Here is a 23727-nt window from a genome sequence, read left to right as displayed (position 1 = left end):
ACAAAATAGTTCTTTATGCTTGATATTGCAGACTGATATTTCTTATGTTATTTTAATGTATTTTTGCAATCATAACTGGTTTAGTGCAAGAGGTTTACTGTATACTGCAGCTTCTAGTTATTTAGTGGCTAATGAATCGGATGTCTTGCACATTCACAGAAAATAGCTTTCTGCTGCAGCACAATGCGATAATGGTAATGTATTGTATGAATTGGTTCAGAGCCAGGGCCGGCGCTAGTGAGGGCCCGCAATCTTTTCAACCAAGGTGGATTGAGAGAACATTACCTTTGAGTCTTGACTGATAAGGGGACGTCCCACAGGGGCCCTTTGCTGCCTGATCACAGTTACAGTATTGTAACATGACCTGAGATGTAGATAAGATTTTCTGACATGAATCAAACTACAGAGTAATGCTGAGTGATTTTACAGTATTTAAATACGTAGGATTTTGTTTTACAGTAATTTGTTTTTTAAATGTCTTTTTGCAGTTCTCATTCTTTTAAAGGGTTAGTTCACCCAAAACTGAAAATTGCCCCAAGATTTACTCACCCTCAAGCCATCCTAGGTGTATATGACTTTCTTCTTTCAGATGAATACAATCAAAGTTATATTGAAAAATGTCCTGGCTCTGAAAACAACTGGTTTTCATTACTTGTTGAGATGCTGAAATGAACCTTGGTTGGAGTTGGTATTAATCGAAAAATGCAATGGAGGAAGGCTGTGCAAGAAGGAGACATAAATTGAACTATAGTGTAACCATACTTTCTGCCGAAATACCATAGTGCATTTATTGTTACTACTCCTATAAAAAAAAAAAAAAAAATTCATATGGAATCAACTGTCCAACTTTATGACGATTGTGGCTAGTACCAAGTTACCAGTTTTATTGTAATAATAACAGGTATTTTTGGCAGAAATTATGGTTGCTGTGATACAGTTTTGTCATTGTTAGTGAAAACGTAGCTCAACGCACCATTTTATTCCAGTTTGAAATGTTACAGTCTCATATAACAGTCTCAGATGTTAAAAATGCTGGAAATTTGCCTCTATATCTCATTTTGAATTTATAATAAGAACTCCTAGTTCTTATTATGTGACAATGACGGGATTCTAAGAAAGAGTGATATAATCTCTAATGACATAATTTCGGATTATGTCATAATCTGCCAGTGCTCTGTTATGATGTCAGTGTGGCTGATGGCAGGGCACATGATATTTTTGATATGGTTTTAGTATTTTGGCAGCAGGCTAAGGTTTAGATTCAGAGGTTAATATGAAACCTTTCTATGTTTTCCATATGTGCAACATGCTGCATGATAATTTATCATTTTGTGTGACGTATGGCACCTTTTTCCCGAAATAAACAACCCGAGGATTATAAAAGCTAATTTTAGATTCATAGACTGATGTAAACATAATTTATTCACATCTCCTTTGCAACAACATGACAACCTCCTGAAAATAAATATATATTGCGTTTAAGGTTTAAAATACATAAAAATGTGTTACTTCAACATTGCACTGTCATCATTGACTCACAAACATGTCCAAAACTGTATGACTTTTTTCTTCTGCGAAACATAAAAGGAGATATTTAAATAAATGTCTCACTGTTTTTTAACAATTTAAGTCAGTAGTAACCAAAATAGTTTGGTTACCAACATTCTTAAAAATATCATCTTTTATGTTCAGCAGAAGAAAGAAACTGTGCACAAATAATGATAGAATTTACATTTTGGGGTGAACGTTACCTTTACTGAATATTGTAAAACTGTTTGCATACTGAATATTTGCTGTAATATTTGTGTTTGCATTTTTGCATCTGTTTAGCCATCTATTCTACACAAAGTGGATTAAAATCTTGCCTATACTTCAATGCTATTATTTTATTTATTTTTCTTTAGAAAATGAAAATCTATAGGTAGTTCCGTTTATTTGTTTTGTTGGCAGTCGTAACCAGAAAAAAGCGGGAAACCAAAAGAGAATAAGTCAATTCATGTTTGAGTGATGTCATGTACAGAATCTGTCCTCTGAACAAAGCAAACCCATCTGTTTACATATGCAATATTCACACCCCTGAGGACAATTATGTGTCTTCTCTGAAGTACTTCCAACACTTAGTCAAAGATCACGTTGTAATATTAGAAAGTCGAGTTCTGCCATTTGCCGTTCTCATGTTGAGGAGAATTTGATTTAACACAAGCACGCATCTAGCAAGATTGTATTAGCTGAGTGAGAAGAAATAAGCTCTTTGTCATTGTCTGTTTCTCTCTCCCAGGAGGATGGCAAGGTGGTGGATGGCAGTCTGCTGAGTGATGCCAATGGGGTGGAGCCTGGCACAGGCCGACAGAAGGAGAGCGGCAAATGGCAGAGGCCTCGATTCACACGGAAAGCCCTCATGAGGTGCTGCCTGGTCAAATGGATCATCACCAGCACCGGACCCAAAGAGCAAGGTGAGACGGAGAAGTGGTGGAAAGGGCACAGGAGGAAATGAGGTTTTAGGAAGGCCTGCTGATGAGGAATGTCTGCATATTTGACGGTCCAGTTCCCTCAGAGCAGCCTGGGAATGTATGTCTTGCTCATAATGAAGATTGTCTGTAATGGACTCTGCTGCTCATCTTGGCATTTAACAGTTGGAATCGTGATTATGGTGTCCTTTTTATGCGATTGCTGTTCTCGTGATTAGTTTATGTTTGGTTTATATTCTGGCTGTTGCTGAAATGGCTTGAAAGTGGCTTTTATCACCTGCTGAGCTGGTGCGGTTAATGGAGAAATATGACACACTGGACACATGCTGTCCGAAAAGAAACATAAGTGAAATAGCAGTCAGATGTTTAGTAGAGGAAATGCAAGTGAAATGCTGGATTTTAAAGTGATATTAAAGTGATGGTGTATTTGAACAAACATCTGCACAATGCACATCCTTTTTCTTACCTGATGATGTGAAGCGTTATCACAGTTTTTGAACTTTTGTACTGGCAGTTGCAGTGAAGGATGACTGAAGCATTCAGTAAAATACTTGTGTTTGACTGATAAAGATTCCCAGTGTCCAACAAAATCGAAAACTGTCAGACACAATGTTAACATGAATATGGCATCAGACAAAGTACGGCTGTGCAAAAAAGTTTTTTCAGGTTTCTTCTGTAACTTGTGCTCTGACTGGTTCGCTATTACATCCTTGATACTTCTGCAGTTTGTATCGTTGTGCTTTTGTAGCTAAAATATTATAAGTAAAGTTAGCATGCAAAAGTGCAACAACGTTTATGCAAACATTTCGAAATCCTAACCGGCCAGTTGGTAAATAGCAGGACGAAGCATCTGATAGCATTGCTTCACTTGCAAAGAACCCGCAATTTCATCCATTTAGACCCAAATTGAAAGAGAAATGTACATGGCTAAGATATAAGACCTTCAACTCAGAAAAGTGGGATGAAAGAAACTGAAAGTGGTTTTACAACTCTTTCACTAAAAGTCAAATGATAGCTTTCAGTGATGAATAAACTAGAATTTAACTATTATTCATTAGAATTCGCACCCTCCAGTGAGCTAATAACTCGAGGACTGCTGCAACTGTGAACTCAAGAACCATATCAATCTGATCTGTGAACAAATAATTCAGGGCTGCATTTCCCAAAAGCTTTGTGAGCCAAAAAATATCATAGAAACCAATGTCATCAATGGTCTCTGAGGTCTATTGATGCTTACAATGCTTTTGGGAAACATAGCCCAGACCAGTTGTGTTACCCAAATCAAATGAAAGATTCGACTCAAAAGAAAGATTCATTTCTTTTGAAGATTCATGAATCTTTGATTCATTCAAAGATTCATCAATCATTACTTGTCTCATGAACTCTTATGAACCTGCTGAGGAGAGCTGGGTCTGATGTAAAGATTTTTTTTTTGTAAAGTCTGTTCCTCACACAAAGCTTCAGAAGACTTATGATTCACATTAACCACTTTAATTCTCTCTATGGTGCTTTTTTATTTGGTAACCAACAGAGAATATATGCAAAAACATGCAATATACATACTGTACATGACATCCTCTACCTTTTAAATCACAGCATATCCATCAGTAAATGTGTCCCTGAGCAGCTTGTAACAACAGATGCTGGGTCTTGACCTCGAGAGGGTGACATTGATCAAATAGACATCAGCAGAAGTTTCTGTTGATCGTGGCACAGGGAACGGATTCAGGTTAATTTGGTTTTGATCGATCTGTGTTGCCACTCTCTTAACGTAAACTAGCCCTCTGTGAGTCATTAATGAGATTGTGTCAAAATAGAGGTTAAAGACAAACTTCTAGAAAGTACTGCTTGTCCAAACTTTGTTTTTATTTGCACTGTCAGCATTGAATGCAGAACAGTTGTCTATAGTTTCTACAGTACTGCCAGTTCAGGTTAGGATGTGCTACATTTCATGAGGGCTACAGTAATCTAGAGCTGATTTTTATGACAGTAGGTTTGTATTTCTACAGTTTATATATGTTGTATATTTAAATATTATTTATAACTATGATCTGTTTAATGTGAACATATAATGTCTAACATATAATGACTTTAATGCACCTCTTTTATGTTGATTGTGTTTTTTATTTCTGCATTAACATTTATTTGAATATTTTTCTAGACATCAAGTGAAAAATGTCCCGATATCATAATGAAATAAGAAAAAAGTTGGGGAAAAAGTGTTATAGTTTGGCGTAATCATTTCTTACACATAATATACGTTAATAAATATTTGAAAAACTTTCTGCAAAAACAGTAATGTATAAGATAATATTGTAAAAACCTCATGTATTCAAGGTGTAAGGAAAATATGTTATTAATTTCTACCTGATGAGTCATCAAATATAAAACTTTTCTTGAAAATTATATAAACGCAAGGGTGTCTTTTGTTTATTTATCTTGTCTTTTATTTTATTATAATTCCACACTAAAGGTGGCATCCGATAGCGCCTGAGTCAAAATGTTACTATGATCTTCAGAATGCTCAGCTGGTGCCGTCTAGTGGTTATATGGGAAAACAAATTGGTCCAATGCATTAGCTCATGTGAAACAAATGCATTTAGTCATGTTGCATGCACGATATTAGAAGACACAATGCTTTTATGAATGTTTATACATTTTTAATGAATTGCTAGCTGTGATATGTACATAATAAGCATTTGTCATTATGCTATATTGATTTAATTGTTTTTTCACTCTCAAGAGTGCTGAAAGAGCTCAGAGAATTACCTATAAGAGTGTTGAAAGAGACAGTGAAACAGTTTGTGGCACCATTAAAAGAAAGTGGCACTCTAGGCAGGATCAGGAAATCAGAGATTGGCTTGCAAATGGGGAAATCAGAGAGGGCTATAGGAAGAGTGAAAGAAGAGACGAAGGATAAGACGTGTCTCAGTTTTAGGCTAGTGGCCCTATATATTTACAGTGACCCTAAAAACTATTTTGATGCTTAAACCACGACTTAAAAATGTATGAATGTCAATTCAGCAGATCATTAAACAGCAAAATATTAAAGCAAGATTCAAGTTTGTTAGGCTTTAAACCTATTTGAAATCTTTATATTGCCTGTAATATGTAATGAATGATGAGCATTTATACAATTTTAAGTGTTCAAATCATGACCGTAGCCAGGGTTTGAAATTTAGTGAGGTCTGGGGTGGGTTAAAGGGATAGTTCACCCAAAAACTAAAATGTGCTGTTAATTACTCACCCTCATGCCATCTAAGATGTAGGTGACTTTTTTTCTTCAGCGGAACAGTAAATACGATTTTTAGGTGAAACAGTTGTCCTTGGCAATTCATACAATGCACATCTATGGCTGCTGGTTTCTGAGCGTCAAAAAAAAAAACAAATTAGACAAGACCAAATCACTACCCGTGGCTCCTGATGATACTTTGAAGTGTTATTAAGTGAAACGATTGGTCTGTGTAAGAAAATGATTACCTTTAATGCACAGCCTGGGCAAATGGTTCAGCGCGTTCATGACTGTCTGGAACGCAATCTTCCTCTGTCGCATAATGACGACGACTGCGCGGGCGCACACTCACACGTACGCTGATGTTACAACAGAGGGAGAGCGAAGACTAACCTTAGCATCAAGCTACATAACACAATTTCTTACTAATCGCTGCACCTAAAAGGATTTTTACACAAGAAATGCTAAGCAGGTGCAGCGATTAGCTGCTTATAAAAGGCTATAAATAGCATATGTTTCAGACACTCGATGGTGGTTTAAAGTGAGTTTTGAGTAAAAATGTATATTAATCTCAGAAATTCTGTTATGTAGCTTGATGCTAATGTTAGTCTTCGCTAGGGTTGCCAACCATTCCTATAATACGGAATCGTCCTGTATTTAAGGCATCAAAGAAGCGTTCCGTATGAAAGCTATACGGAACGCAGTTTGTCCCGTATTTAAGGCATATGCCGTCTGAACACCTAGACCATACGAATAACAAACTCTAAATTGAGAATTAATCATTCTTTTTTGACAAGTGTTTGATTTGTGAACAGAGTTGGGTTTTTTAATGACCGCGTTTCGACTTCAGCAAATCAGTTTGAGTGAATGCAACAACGTGATTCCAACATCCAGCCATGCAAGAAAACGTGCATTTTACCTGAGGGAAGACGTGATCAATAAGGAAAGTCGTCTTTCTCTAATGTATACCTAGATAAAACAATTTACATTTAAGTAACTTCCAGCGTATTCATAACCTTGAATATCATTCTTAAAACACAAAATGACAAATGAAGTGTCAAGCACCCAAAGAAGTCCATATTTATTCTATAAGTTCTCTTTAATTGAAAAATATGCATTTTCATATATTGTAGTAGGCCTACTGTAGGCTATATTACACACACGCATAACAGAAGACAGAAAGAGCTTTATTGCCAAGTATGTTTGCACATACAAGGAATTTGTTTTAGTGTCACAAGCTTCCAGTACACAGACACAACAACACACAGATAATAAAAATAAGATGTGAATAAAATACACATGTATACATAAAACACACACACACACACACACACACACAAAGGATAAATATGTACAGATGTGCTATAGATAAAATACTGTAGAATATGAATAGAATAAAAATAAAGTTTAGGGATGTACTAGGATGTAAAGTGATAAATAAGGTTATTGCACATATTTGTATTGCACAATGGGAGAACATTTAACTGTTCATGAGGTAGATTGCCTATAGCCTAAATATATACACACTGCCGTTCAAAAGTTTGGGATCAGTAAGATTTTTAATGTTTTTTAAAGCCTGCATTTATTTGATCAAAAATACAGAAAAAAACTGTACTTTTGTGAAATAGCCTATTATTGCAATTTAACAAAACAGTTTTCTATTTTAATATACTTTAAAATATAATTTATTCCTGTGAAGCCAAGCTGAATATTCAGTATCATTATTCCAGATTTTAGTGTCACATGATCCTTCATTAAAAAAAAAAAAAAAAAAAGGTTTGGGGTCAGTAAATTTCTTTTTTTTTCTTCTTTTTTTCTTTTTTTTTTTAAAGAAATTTTAGAATACTTTTATTCAGCAAGGATGTGTTAAATGGATAAAAAGTGATATTGTTAGAAAAGATTTCTATTTTGAATAAATTCAGTTCTTTTTATCTTTTTATTTTGTTTATGGAACATGTAGGCCTGTGTGTGTATCCCTTATTCTGTCCCTTATTTTTCTATTAAAAACCACGATTGTCCCTTATTTTCCTTTTCTGAAGTTGGCAACCCTAGTCTTCGCTCTCCCTCCATTGTAAATAAACCGAAACAGATTTGGAGAAATTTAGCATTACATCACTTGCTCACCAATGGATCCTCTGCAGTTGAATGAGTGCCGTATGACTCCAGTCCATCAGTTAACATCCTGTGAAGTGAAAAGCTGCATGTTTGTAAGAAACAAATCCATCGTTTAGGCGTTAATGGACCCTATCCATAATATTGCTTTCTCCAGTGAAAAAGTTATCTCATCTGAATCAGGAGCGAAATATGCACAAATTAAGCACCGTTTACAAGTAAAAACACAGTCCAAAAGAGTTCTGAACAAATGTGTTTGGTTGATTCTGATGTGAGAGGACAACAGGAGATGGATGTGTGTTGGCCGGAGGCGACAGTTTAAAATTAAAACGCCATATTGATGGATTTGTTTCTTACAAACACGCAGCTTTTCACTTCACAAGATGGACTGGAGTCGTGTGGATTACTTGTGGATTATTGTGATGTTTTTATCAGCTGTTTGAACTCTCATTCTGACGGCACACATTCACTGCAGAGGATCCATTGGTGAGCAAATGATGAAATGCTAAATTTCTCCAAATCTGTTCCAATGATGAAACCAACTCATCTACATCTTGGATGGCCTGAGGGGGAGAACATTTTCATTTTTGGGTGAACTATTCCTTTAATTAAGAGATTATTTGATGTCTTGTGACTGTACAGCATACTGTACGTGCATCCTGTGAAATTTTAGCATTCTACTTGTCATTCTCTTTTCCTCTCCCTCTCTCTCTCTCTCTCAGATCAGTGCTACTTCCTGTTCGTAGCTTTAATTCCTAGGCAGTCAGGATATGTTCAGATATATACAGCAGAGCTCTGTCAGGACTTTGAGGACCTCACTAGCTGTTTGGTTTGGATTACTGTCCACGTCTGGATTGGGAGGTGTAATGTTATCCAGGTAACAAATCAGCAGTGTGTTCTACATTGGGTCACATTGAGACTTTTCTGCACTGAGCAGCAAAACCCTCCAGCAGGCTGAGGAAGTCGGTATGGTTTTGTTGATTCTTTAAGAAAGAAATTGATAAAGTCTAATTTGACAATCACAGCAGCATAATACTCCTCATCTGACTATTCATGAATATGAATTTTATTTTTACTGACTAAAACTTGTGATCTGGAAACTCTTTCCTAACTGAGGAGGAAGTCTGAGGACAAAGCAAGAGTCAGAGTTTTTTTTTTTAAGTGAAGTTTTAGAGATTGGTCTGTCTGCTGGTGAAAGTTTAATGGACTTTTTCACTGTAGTTTAATATTGACTGTTCGGTCAGCAGTTGAAACATTCGAGAGACATTACTGAAGACATGGATGCTGTGAAGGACTGTAAGAATGAGTGTCAGAAGGAGTTGGCCAGTATGCTGAGCTGCTTTTTCGGCTTGGTCACCGGCTCTTTTGCCCAAGGTACTTACTTTGCTTTACTCCTCATTCTCTTATACTGAACTTTTATGAAGTTTCTGCACACGGGACGTTTTGTTGTTTGGGAGACAAAACATTCAATTTCAAATAGTTCAGAACTGAGTCAGTGTTGAATCTGTATTTTTGTCCTTGTTTTCCAATAACAAATGTTGGTTTCACTTTATTTTAAGGTATCCTTGTTACGGTGCAATTATACATTTAAGTACTGAGTAATATTAATCAACTACATGTACTTACTATACGGGTAGGGTTAGGATTAGGGTTTGGTTTAGGGTTACTTGCATGTAATTATGCAAAATGTATCATTATTATTATTATTATATACTGTATTATTATTTACAGTTTTTACAGTTAAGGTAAATTAAATAGTATTAAAAAAATAAAAAAGTAAGACTGAATGTACTTTTAAAGTAGTTAAGGTTTTTATGAAAAAATAGGATTTTTACTAGGAATATCAGATTTTTGTGTGTGTGTGTGTGTGTGTGTGTGTAGCTGTGTGAGATGAAATGAACACATTATTTATGGACAGGCAGGTCGATAATTGCCCTCTGTGATGTTTTATCTGCTGATGTTGAGATTGTGCAGATATGTTCTTCTACAGGACACTGATTCAGTGTAAAACTGAATGGCAGTTATGCTGTGATGTTGCGGTGTTACACTGTCATTGCGACTATGTTTGTGTGTGTAACAGTAGCTCTTTAACTTTCACCATGAACCAAGACGTTGTTCTGTGTCACTGCTGGTCAGAGGACAGATGTTCAGCTTGTCCTGTCTTTTCCTTTGGCACCACTGAAACTTACTCACCCTCAGCCTGTTCCTTTTCTTTCTTCTGTAAAAAGATATATTTGGCAGCATGTTCACGTTGCTCTTTTCCAATGAAAAAGGATGGCGACCATGACTGTCAAGCTCCAAAACGCCATGTTATCCCAGATACAATGGTTAAATGTTAAAAAAGCCCTCTCAACTTTATCATTGATTTGTTTGTCCCTCTTTTTAATTCTCCACCAAACCCAAATCTGTGTGCACCTAAACATGATTGTCTTAAAATGTTCTTAACTGTGTGTGCTGATTTACACCACAGAGACAGAGAGGCCGAGTCTATTTCAATTCCATTTGCACGTACATATCGAGACGTGAACTCCAGGGTCAAGAGGGAATGAATCATTTCCAGGCCCTGACAGAATCTAGCCATTTCTTCTCTGAGTTTGGGTTGAAAATCTGCAGCACACTGTGGAATGGTTTCAGACAAGGTAAAATGTGTGAAAATGGAACTGAATGCTATTGGGTCTAATCATTATACTTATTCTTAACCTTCACAAAATAGCGGGAAAACCCCTCAGCAGAATGTTAGCCACATTTGACAAATCTTCCACATTTGCATATGGTCTTGAAAATCTCAGGATTATTATTTGATTTTAAATCAAATCAAATAAAAAATAAAATAAAATAAAATTGCTTTAAACTTTACACTGTCAAATAGTTTTGCAATATATCTACAAATGTCTGTTTGAAATAGTCTCTTGACTGGTTGTAGGTCAGCAGACATTTTTTTTTCTGTGCAACAGAATATGATCATAAGTCTTGCTAATTAAGCATTTATATGTCCCTTAAATAGTCAGATCGACTCAATCTGTTGTCTCATGTTTCAGTGGCCTTCAGCCAGGTCAACCAACCAGGACACAATATGCGACTGTCGTGCAAGTATCACAAGAGTCATTGATGCACTAGTGCCTCACAGTGGACAGAGCAGTTCATTACACTACACACTACTGATGCCAAGGCTTTAAAGGGGTCATATGATGCTGCTAAAAAGAACATTATTTTGTGTATTTGGTGTAATGAAATGTGTTTATGCGGTTTAAGGTTAAAAAAACACATTATTTTCCACATACTGTACATTATTGTTCTCCTCTATGCCCCGCCTTTTTGAAACGCGTCGATTTTTACAAAGCTCATCGGTCTGAAAAAGCAAGGTGTGCTGTGATTGGCCAGCTATCCAGTGCGTTGTGATTGGCTGAATACCTCAAGCGTGAGACGGAAATGTTATGCCCCTCACCAGACTGTGATGCCGAAAGAGAAAGGAAAAATTGAAATCGCATCATATGACCCCTTTAAAGTTTGGGGTCAGTAAGATTAGAGAAGAGATTTTTTTAAGTAATTTATTTATTTAGCAAGGATGCTCTGAATTGATCAGAAGTGACAGTAAAGACAATTATTTCAAGCTGTTCTTTTGAATTTTCTATTAATAAACAATCATAAAAAAATGCATCATAGTTTCCACAAAATATAACTGTTTTCAACATTTAAGCACTGTAAAATATCAATTCCATTGAAATGGAAAAACTGAAAAACTCATATTCTTGAGCAGCAAATCAGGATATTAAAATGAATTCTGAAGGATTGTGTGACACTAAAGACTGGAGCAGGGTTGTTGTTGTTAACTAGAACTAATAGTATTAAAACTTTGTTAAAATTTTTTATTTAATTTTTGTTTGAAATATCTGAAATAAAATGAATATTAAATGAAAATTTTAAACTAAAAAAATGAAAATGTTGACGCACTAAACTTACTGGAAATAAATAAAAACTGGGAAAAAAAACTACTAAACTAAAACTGAAATGAAAATAATAAACCTAAATAGAAATAAATAATAATAATAATGAGCCAGCCAAATAAATAATAATATTAGTAAAAAAAACTGATAATAATGAAAAAGCACATAACAAAATAAAAATTAAACTAAAATTAAAATTGAAAATATAAAATAAAAGCTAATTCAAAAATACTAATAAAAATTTATTGCTGCTAAAAATTCAGCTTTGCAATCACATCAATAAATAAAAAAAATCACATTTTAAAATATATTCAAATAGAAAATTATTTTGAATTGTAATTATATTTCACGGTATTTGTGTTTTTGCTGTATTTTTAATTAAATAAAAGCAGCCTTGGTGAACAAAAAAAAAAACATGGGTACTATTGAATTTTGTATATTTAATTAATAATATTTAAAATATACAAAACTAGAAAATTATACATTTAATTTGTAATAAATAAATATAACTTGATTTCATGAATTGATAAAAATAATTAAACTCAAACAATAATTGGCGGGCGCCCAGCAGTACCACTGTCCTAAATTGTACATACTGCAATTTGTACATAAAAAAACAGCCTATGCATGTTTTTAAAGATGCTTTGGTCTGTGCTCAACACAGGAGTCTTGCAGCACACCTGTTTTATTCATATACTCATATGAATATTTCCACCTCTGTGAGGTGGTCACGGTGTGAGAGGAAAACACTTTCAAACATAGGCCACAGGAGAGAGAGTGTGTGCTGTGTTTTAAGTGAAAGGTCATCGTAGCGCTGGATCTTTGAAGTGTATTTCTCTCTCACATGTATCTGTATCTGGATGTCTGACCCAAAGTCACCAAACAGACTGCTCAATGTGCTTTTTGAGACACACACACAGAAGTTGTCATTTGCTTTCTTGGAGAAAAGCTGGTTCATGATCGTTGTGGTTGACGTTTCTAACCAATCTGGTGTGGTTTCTGTAGCAGTCTATAATGGGGAGCGTGATGGCTATGCTCTCTTTAGAAGCGCGTCGGCGTTTCTCGAGACCAGCTTCCTGGCTGATTGTCATCAGAGTACGGCTCGCTATCATCGCTCAGGTAACAAGCATCAGAACAACACTCTGTCTGTGAGCTGTCTGTGCTCACTTTAATTTGGCATGCTCAGTTTGGCTTAAGGTGGACACATTACAGCGTTACTTTTACAGTAAAATTATTAGAAAACATTAAAAGATTTTTTTTTTCATGTGTTCATTGTATGTTTAGAATTTCAAGTTGACTATATTACATAGAACAAATATCGGGATGTAATGCAGAATGTAGCTGAAATGAAGTCGAGCAGTATCCTGCAGCATAACATGCTATACTTTAAAAACTTTATTTTATTGTATTTTATTATTTTATTTTGTTTTGTTTTGCATGTTGTTTTTGAGCTAAACATAATTGAGAGAATTAATTTAGAAAAATTAAGTAACCTATGAATTATATAAAATATAGCACCTATATATACACTTTCTTGATTTGGAAAAATAAAAAAATAAAGCCAGCATAGATTTCTCAGGTCTTTGGAAAATAAATGTACGGGTTATAACTAGGCTGTCAATTTAATACTTTAATTTAGTATTCAATTTAATTATTTGCATAATACATAATGCATTAAATAATGCATCCAAAATGGTCAGTAGTCAAATACTGTATGTCCGTGTACACATTTTAGCTATAAAACTAGTCATTCTGACTCTAAATTTTGATTGGATGAGCCAAAGTCAAATAGCAGTAAAACGTAAAATGATTTTAAACACACATATGGGAAGGCAATTATATATTGGGTCCTATATGGCAGTTTATTCCGATATTTATTAATGATACATTTGGCTGTTTGTTGAACATTGATATCTTTTGTCATAGTGCCGTTGCTACATTTTACAAAAGCAATGAGCCATATGAGTATGTGGGTCCCACTTAATATTAGCTGTCTTTAAGTACTATGTACTTATGTCAAATAAAATGAATTATTTGGTACAAAGTGCTTTTTGTATTCATGTTGTATTGCAAATCATTTAGCTGCTATTGAGGTTGCACACAGTTAAGTTTAGGGACAAGTTTGATGGTTTGGTTAGGTTTAAGTTATAGGGTCAGCAGTATGATATATAGATGTTAGTACAGAAATTATTTACGCATGTAATTACAGGAGAGTATTTTTTAAATATACAATGTAGATGTACATACACAATAAGTGCATTGTATTAAATGATTAAATGTAAGTACATAGTAGGTAAAGACACTTTATATTAAGTTTGCCAGTCAGTGAATTATAGTGATTATACCATCACTCAAAATTCTCATAAATGTCTGTAAATTGAGTCCCCACTTGATCAAGAGTCTCATAGACTGACAGTCTCTCAGTAGCAGAGGGGATCAGACTCTGGTAGACAGAGCTCATCCTGACACTGGTGTTTTCTTGTTCTGCTGACGATGACTGGTGCTCATCCTAAACACAAGAGAACCAATCAATTCTACAGAATCTTGCTCATATGAGTATCTTTGAAGATAAAGCTATATACTATATATATACTATTACTATATTTGCCTTTATGTTTTCTGGTCCGCTGTCTGGATTAAAAGTGTCACCCACCTCCAGTGTGACCTTACCTATTCAAAAGAGCAGTTACTATTTTCTGTGTTAACAAGAAAATTAAACATTGTAATTATTGTGTATTATTATTAGTATTAATCATATTTGACCTGTTTTACAGTTTTGCCAGCATCTCTTGGAGAATCCATGAAAGCAATGAAACAAAAACACCATCACAATAATAGCACAGATGCTATATAACATATAACTGATCCATTCTGAAAATAAATGATAAAACTGATTAGCATTGCCACTCATGATTTTAACCTCATACCCCGTTAGACACATAACATATAGTGTGGTCCAAAAAAACTATTTATGTTTGTAAACAAACAGTTGGGATATATATAAATGCAAAAAAAAAAAAAATTATGATGTAAAATGAACAAGAAGCAGGCCGATTCTGCACTATTTCTATGTCAAGAACATTTGTGACGCTGATCATCTGACTCTGTACAGATGCTCAGATTTTTAATATTTCCATTGAAGCTCAAAATTCTCTTTGGATTATCTCAAATCATCAGATTTCACACAAATTTGTGGAGTTCATGAAGCTCTGATTTGTCAATAAACTTCAAATAAAGTTTAAGAAATTCTGAAATTCAACTCATAAGTTTAGACTGTTATAACAGACAGTAATTTGTAATTTAAAGTGTTAAATTACCAAAACATGCAAAATACAAGTGTTCTCTGACTTTTGTACCCCACTGTATGTTTTCTCACAGTGTGTCAACATATGCAAGTGTTATTTCTAAAGACTGTAGCTCTGAAAATACTGCAGAAAGACTGCGAAGTTTTTTGAGCTGAGAATGTGTTAATATGAACATACGTGTTACAAACAAAATGGGTGCAGATGAAGTTTGGTTCCATGAGAGGTAAAATGCTGGTGCATCTGTGGCCCAAACCACTTATGGAAAGGCAGCAGATATGCAAAAAAAAAAAAGATAAACAAAAATGAAATGCAGAGCTTTTAAAGAAATAATCAACAAGCATGTTTTGGCAACAACAAATTGATTGTTAGCACTAAAAAGGAATAATTCACCCAAAAATGCACTTTTTCATCATTATTAATCTTCATGTTGTTCCAAACCTTTATGACCTTCTTCTTTTGAGTAAAAAAATCTGTTTTTTTTTCTGCGCAATATAAACCACTATAATTTGGAACAAAATGAGGGTGAGTAAATGACAGAATTTGCATTTTGGAATGTTCATTAAAGAGATATCCTTTGGGTTAAATGCTCTAGATATTTTGCGATTTGCAATATATGCACTTATACGGAAGTCTGCAATACAAGTCTATCAGCATATTCAAACCATTGATAAAGAGAAGCGTACATGTAGCTTTTCATACTTTAGGACTACAGCTTCATTGGCAGATATTTAAATAAATAAAAAAATCAACCAATCAATCAATTATTGAGCAAGAATAATGGCTACTCACTTCTTAGGAAATCTGAGTAATGCTGGCAAAGCTCCTTACTACTATAAGAGCTTCAGAATGTATTTTCACTTTTGGGCAAAAAGAGACCCCGCCCCAAACATAAAGAGCACTCCTCCTCACTGAATTCAGACAAGAATCAGACCTACAGAGATAGATACAAAGATAGATAGTTAGTTTTGTCCAAAAACTACTGTCATGACTACTTTTGGATGGCAGCCAGTCTCAGTAAGATAGAAATATGACAGTGTAAAGTTACTGCACCAATACTAATAGTGCACGAGTCACTGTATTTTATTACCAACAAAAAACATGACAAACATTGATCCTTCCCAAAAGGTGCTGAACTCTGCAGGACTGCGGCTCTCTAGGACCAGAACTTGCCTACCCCGTTCTAACTGATAATTTAACCTATAACTCTGGGTTTTCTTTGATGTCTGCTACTAATGAGACTGAAGTGCAGAGATTTGTAAATCATCATCGGCTTCTTTCCCTTGCGGGGTTCCTCAAGGGTCCATTCTGGGGCCATTACTTTTTAATCTGTACATGTTTCCACTCGGTAATATAATTAGGAAATATAACATTTCTTTTCATTTCTATGCTGATGATTCTCAACTGTACGTTCTATTAAAATCTAGACATTCTCTGCAGCTTCTCATGGATTGTCTTAAAGGGCTAGTTCCCCCAAAAATGAAAATTAGGTTTTGTTTTACTCACCCCAGAGCCATCCTAGGTGCATATGACTTTCTTCTTTCAGACTAATCCAGTCGGAGTTATATTAAAAATTGTCTTTGATCTTTCAAGCTGTTGATTATTTTGGTCCCTCCAAAACCAGAAACTCTATATCCTGTTACTTAGACAATCTTACTCCATATGTTAAGTCACATGCAAAAAAAATTAGGTGTTATCTTTGACTCTGAGCTTTGTCTTGAAAAGCAAATTAGCTCAGTTGTCTCAAACAGCTACTATCAATTGAGAATCATTTCTAGACTTAAATCGACACTTTCCTTTCAAGACTTGGAAAAAGTAATTCATGCATTTATCACATCACGGTTGGACTACTGTAATTCTTTATACCTTGGTCTTCCCCAGTCTTCACTAGCACATTTGCAGATGGTCCAGAATGCAGCGGCCAGACTATTAACTGGTGCAAAAAAACGTGATCATATCACTCCAATTTTAGCTTCTCTTCATTGGCTTCCTGTCTCTTTTAGAATTCAATTCAAAATTTTACTGATTGTTTTCAAAACACTTAATGGACAAGGTGTTTAGTATTTATACAAATATTCTCAGCACAGAAAATGTATAGTACAAAGAAAAATGTCTATAGATTCCGTCTGGGCCTATTATTGATGGTTATTTGATGTGTAAGCTAACTCTCAGTTACGTATAAACGTCACTGGAAAATGGATGAATCCTTGGCTAATCAGAAGTAATTAGTCATTTCCTCCGATCAATGGAACGCCATCCCGGATCCCCTAACTTTGTTTGTTGTTGTTATAAAAGTTATGTTGTCAGTACATTCCAGGGTGTTTTTATCATTAAAAAGTCGATCCATCACACCTCATTAAAAGAGAGGGAGAGACAGAGAGAGCACTTCTGTCGGGTCTGAGGACTCAAAGAGCAGGGCCGTGTTTGGCCTCAAGAGTGCTTATGTATTAGATGGAGGACCGGCTGCCTTATATCAGGTTTCATTTCTGTTTGTGCAGAGTTACTGAACATGTAGAGGGGAAGTGCTATGTTTGTATACATTGAGGGATTGCCTTGCCAGACTATTCCTCCATAGTATTGCTATTTTGCTGTAAATGAATACTGCAGCACTGATGGACACATCCAAATTTTGCCGTTTGTAATCGTGAGTGCATCGGATCAATATTCTGAAGAACACCTGGTTTTAACACATAAAATGAAAAGATAAGGATGGCGTTGTTAAAATTACATTTTAAAAGAATATCTACAGTGGGTACGGAAAGTATTCAGACCCCCTTAAATTTTTCACTCTTTGTTATATTGCAGCCATTTGCTAAAATCATTTGTTAATTTTTTTTCCTCATTAATGTACACACAGCACCCCATATTGACAGAAAAACACAGAATTGTTGACATTTTTGCAGATTTATTAAAAAAGAAAAACTGAAATATCACATGGTCCTAAGTATTCAGACCCTTTGCTGTGACACTCATATATTTAACTCAGGTGCTGTCCATTTCTTCTGATCATCCTTGAGATGGTTCTACACCTTCATTTGAGCTGCAATATAACAAAGAGTGAAAAATTTAAGGGGGTCTGAATACTTTCCGTACCCACTGTATGCTCTTTTCCAAGGATCTATGCCAAGCTTTCATATTGTACCATTGTTTTTCTGAAGCCCGTGTTCAGGTTCAGTGAGTTATGTTAGGCCATAGTGTCTTGTCAGCAAAAGCTTCATGCTTGAGCTCCTATTAAGAAGTGTTCATCTTCTAATGGCATTACTGGAACCTGCCCCATCCTCCTAAAAGCTCAACATTAATTCCTATACACAACAAGCACTGACGCCAGCCATAAATACAGCAGCTCAGTCAGAGCATGCATTATAATGGTGAAATCGAGGCATTACAGCCATCATAATAATGGAAAAAATGAGGAAAAAAAATTAACTTAAATGATTTTAGCAAATGGCTGCAATATAACAAAGAGTGAAAAATTTAAGGGGGTCTGAATACTTTCCGTACCCACTGTAAATGTATGTTTTTTATTTTTATGTGCTTGACCTCTTATCAGAAAATCTGAATGCAATTTCTATCTTTATTTGCAACCAATCCAAAGATCAAAATGGGTCAAATATAATTCAATAGGTTTCTACTGGACCATTTTTCTTCAGATTATTGTTTCCCAATTATGATAGGAATTTTGTTCTACTAGATAAAATGAAATTCTAAATGAATGTATCTGTCTTTTCTAATCTTTTTATCTTTTATTTTACTGCTTTTTATTGTATTGTGATCATTGTTTCCCAATTGTGATCGAAATTTGAATTATTTGCGTGATTTCTATCATAATCTAATCATAACAAACCAAAGATCGAAAATGGATCAAATGAGAATCCAGTAGAGCTGTGCTGTTTCATTCATTCAGGTTATTGTTGTAAGTTTCTATTACAATTTGGAACTTCTACAAAAATAACAATGGATCAAATAAGAATCTACCTGGATTCTACTTCTAGTGAAATTCCTTTTACTAGATTTATTAATTTATTTACTTAGTGCAAATTAGGATATAAAGAGCATTTGCAATTAATTTACATTCCTTTAGGATTTTTATGACTTTTTTATCTTCTGAAGGGTGTGTTTCATCTTGAAGTGTATTATTCTTTATAATTTGAGGATGGCATTTCAAAAATTTAGATTTTTCCCAAAGATTACCATTACATTTCAAATATTGTAGCATCACATTTCTTTTTTCAGTTCCTGTTTTCATCTCTGCCATTTATCATGGAGGAGGGTGGTGGTGTGAGAGAAGATGAGCGGATGCTGGCAGTAGAAACAGTGTTTGATCTCACCTTGTGTTTGGTTGACTTAAAGCTACCATTAAGACTTTATTGATTCCTTTATCTAACTGAGCTATTATAGCTCTCTCCTTTCCCCTCTCGCTAAATTATAAACAGGAAAACCCGTAAGCTAATGTTATCTCCTCTGTTTGTCCCAGTACAGTCCACGCAGAGGCCTTGCCTTGCTTCACTCATGAGGAAGAAGAGAAAGAAAGTGCTTCAGATGGAACAGATATGTGGGTGGATGGACGCTGGGAAATCGGTAGGGGAGGGCGTCCCTGGAATCTGATCCCCCTAGTGTCTCTCCCTCCTGCCTTCTGCCCTGTTTGGAAATGTGACTTTTCCCCAAGTCCCCAGGCAGAAAGGAAGGAAGGAAAAGAGAGAGAGAGGGATTGTGGTCAGGGAAAAAGGACCGGTTCTCACAAGGGTCTGACTTTGCAGTCAGGGGTAGTGAGGCTTGGAAAGTGAGCGATGGATAAAAGAAGGGATGGAGTGGTCATAGATGAGCAGAGAGGAAGAGACACGGAAGGAGGGGTGGGATGGACCGAGAGGTGAAGATAAACTGCCCACTGCAGATTATTACGGGACAAGGGCAAGAGAAGCAAGGGAGGGAGGGAAGGAGGGAGGAAGAACGTGAACTGTACAAGTTGAAAGAAGAGACAAAAGCACTTGATGCTGACTCTGAGGAAACAGACGAGGGAAAAGATGAGGGCGCTTGACTGACGGCAGAACCCCTGAGAAGGAGGAGACGAGAAACCGCATTCTTCAGGACCACTCCCAAGAACTTAATGAGCCGTTTGAAAGGTTTGACGGGGGCCAACACTTGAGAACTTCAAGGGGATCTGCGCCCACTTCGAGACGGATTCATCCGATCTGCAAAGGATTGACGTATTTTTGCCACTGCCACAGGAAGTACCTTGTAGCTTCTTCGCAGATTTGCACCAACCTGGAGGCCTCCGACCGCTTTGGAGCAGGATTCGAGATGCCACCTCAGTGGTTGTCGCAGTGACCGAGGCAGTGCCAGATGTTGATCCTGCGTATAACTGAGTATTACTTATACGTGGACAAATTATTCCAGTTTGAGGCACTAGGGTGCCCATTAGTCTCACATTTCTGTGTCAACATCAACAGAACCCGGATTTAAAAGCCACTTAGGACTTGAAATGAAATATGATCATTTTAACAGCAAAATCTGCGCAGTGTGTCGGTTGCTTCCAAGTCGCAATTCCACATTTGGATGCACTGAATGAATTTCCCTTCTCTTGTGCCTCCTGTCTCACACCGAAAAACGTACACCTTTGGATCAGCAATCTTGAATATCGCAGCGTCACCGCAGCACTTCTTCACAGCAGAGTTTGAAATGCTCTTGTCTGTTGTTGACACTTGCAAATAACATTTGTGGCCCAGGATGGCTTTTACACATCTAGACTGTGTACAAGAACTGCAATCCAGCTCTTTATTTATGCGATGGGGCTTTCAAGAAGAATGACCTAACATGGAAACACTGACTTCTCTTCTCATCTCCAAAATGAGTATAACTAGACCAGACTCTTTTTCCCATGCACACTGCTAGCTTGACGTTCTGCCAAAAATATCCCCTGATTTTCCTTTTAAATATTCTTCTAAAGGAGCTAATGAAATGAATCTTTTTTTTTTTGAGACACCCTGCATCTGGCGCCATGCTATATCAGCCAGTTGGCTTTGTCCCGTGTTAGTACACACACTAGCAGATTAATACTTCCAGTAGTTCTAGAAGTTCTCGTGCCAAGAGCCGTAAATCACCGCAGTCATGGGTATTCAGGGAATGGAGCTGTTTGCCATCGGAGTGGTGATCATTCTGTTCGTGGCTGTTCTCAAACAGTTCGGCATTCTGGAGCCCATGTCGTTTGAAGGTAAGGAGCATTCTAGAACTGAGGTCCTCCCCTTTGTTGTCATGGTGATATGCTTGACCAATGGGGCCTGTGGGGCCGGGGTTGCGTCGGGTACATCTTCAAGATAGGGATAACAAATCTGATGATTCTTCTCTAGTAATGTTGTGATGTTTGTGTTCAGGTGAAGGAAAGGTATTGCGCTTTAACAATACTTTTGAAGGCAGTAATACACTGTTCCTGTTGAGTTTTAGATGCTTGTGAGTTTTGAAGGTCATTGGTGGGAGAAAGTATGAAGCGTTTATCGCAATGTTTGCTGTACTGTACACAGACGTAAATGCAACATATACATCTCACACCAGGTGTTACCGTGGGACTGCAGCAATGGGATACTGTGGGCCAAAATTGTCCTTCGAAATTTTAAATCTGGCACAACCTCCTTTTGGGGATGATCTTAAAAGTAAAAAAATAAATCATAAATAGAGTAAATGATATATTTCTATTAATTCTAAAAAGGAGTAATCATAATTTGTTTATATATTATTTGCCAATTATACATTTTAATTAGCTTATTGTTTTTATTATAAACCAATTGAAGGCTATTTGTATGTCCTAATTTAAATGAGCAGTTTACATTAAATAGAAGTGAAATAAATTTAACATGCTATATTCCATCTGATATGAAATTAAGCTGACATGATATACTCCATCTAAAAGTATTAGCTACAGCATTTTGTCATAATTATTATGATTGCTGCTTTTATCACCTTATTAATTAGGAGATTAAATGCAAAATCTGAACTAAATGTTACACTAAAAAAGGTGATTAAAATCAGTTGATTTAAAAAAAAAAAGTTAATGGACTTACTGCATAACTACCTAAATAGCTGATTATACCTGTGTGGGTGTGTCTGTTATTAATGTTATAGGACATTTTTTTTATTGTTTAGGTTTATGGTGTGCTAGTATGTGATTTGTTTTGAACAAACAGCGCATCCAGATTTTTATTTTCCTCATACTTAAAGACAAGTAACTTATTGAGAACGTTATATTGGTGTCAGAAATACTGCATTCTCTCTCTCTCTTTCTCACACACACACACACACACACACATACACACACACACACACACTCACTTTCTCTCTGAATAAAAAACCCAGTCTAGCATTACCCTTCATTCATTATGTATGCTGTATTGAACAGGCTTTCTTTACGGCTACCTAAAAATGGGTCCGCTGGTCTCTGTACTGGGTCCTGAAGGGCACTGTCCATTTCCCTCTTACCCCTCACTTCATCACAAGATCATATCCGCCAATCATTTCTGAAAGTACAGATCAGAGTCAGCACCTTCATATAGACGCACTTCCTCTGGAGTCACAAACTTGAGATTGGAGATATTTTTATTTTCTCCACACTTCGTCTGCGGTCTGGTGGACGTGCCCTGTGTCGTGTCGCATCTTTGTTGTCTCAAATTACTTACTATCAAGACATTAAGAGTCATGTGACAATTGGCCTGCAACGATGTGGAATACTTGGCATCTGTGTGCTGTTTTGTACATTCATATTCTTGCTTGATTAATCTGGTTGTATTTTTGTTCGGTTTTCCTTAAATGCTCTCGACATTAGTGTCTCTTCTGTTTGACTTTCAGGAACAGAGGTGATTGGTCATTGTTATTAATGAGAATCAATCTAAAACGATCAGTTATTTTCTTCATTAAAAGTATTACAAGTGAAAAGAATGGCATTATTGAAAGGTGCTTTGAGCTGCACTTTTGATTAAAGTCATGAACAATGCAGTCTTATCAATATCCTGATAAAAATAAAACTTCATAGAGTCATGCATATTTTTGCAATAATTATTTTAATCACTTTGAGTGGCCTAAGCTGCTCTTAGGTTTTCTCTACACTGCAAAAAAAATGATTTTCTTACTTATTGTTATTAGAATCTTTGTCTTGTTTTCTAGTATAGATATCTAATATGAATCAAGTCGTTTTACTTAAACGGCTTAAGGTATTAAGTATTGTTTTCTACAAAGCATTATCAAAATTTTGTTAGTTTTTGCTTAAAAAGCAAAAAAAAATTCTGCCAATGGGGTAAGAAAAATAATCTTAATTCAAAGGCTATTTTTCTTGCCCCATTGGCAGATACTTTTGCTTGTTTTAAGCAAAAACTAACAAAATTTTGTTTTTGTTTTTCAGAAAACAAGACATAACATCTTAAGTCATTTTACTTTTAAAATAAATGCATCTTGATTCAAGAATTTTTAGATATTTATACTACAAACCAAGACAAAAATACTAAGAAAATCATTTTTTGCAGTGTAAACCATATTTGGCTGGCCTGGTTTGTGTATTTTTATGATGCTTTGACTACTTGTCAGCTGTCAGACTGGGAAATCAGGGTAGACCAGATAAAACCACCTAAGACCAGCAGTTTTAAGGTTGGTTTACGCAGTTTTTTTCAGCAAGGATATACGGTATAGGT

The 23727-nt window shown here is 35.7% G+C and overlaps 1 protein-coding gene across 2 annotated transcripts in view; it reads left to right on the top strand.

Annotated features, from left to right (window-relative positions):
* The window catches only part of LOC107687962 (calsenilin-like), a 55459-nt gene that overhangs the window by 23412 nt on the left and 8320 nt on the right, over positions 1-23727 (top strand). For both annotated transcript variants that reach the window (XM_016485468.1, XM_016485467.1), the window contains exon 2: positions 2279-2453. In XM_016485468.1, coding sequence (XP_016340954.1) covers positions 2279-2453 — 175 coding nt within the window. The remainder of the gene's footprint in view (positions 1-2278; positions 2454-23727) is intronic.

The sequence above is a fragment of the Sinocyclocheilus anshuiensis genome, unplaced genomic scaffold (genome assembly GCF_001515605.1).
Source record: "Sinocyclocheilus anshuiensis isolate Anshui unplaced genomic scaffold, SAMN03320099.WGS_v1.1 scaffold213, whole genome shotgun sequence".
NCBI classification, from domain to species: Eukaryota; Metazoa; Chordata; class Actinopteri; order Cypriniformes; family Cyprinidae; genus Sinocyclocheilus; species Sinocyclocheilus anshuiensis.
This window is presented reverse-complemented; position numbering and strand designations above follow the sequence as displayed.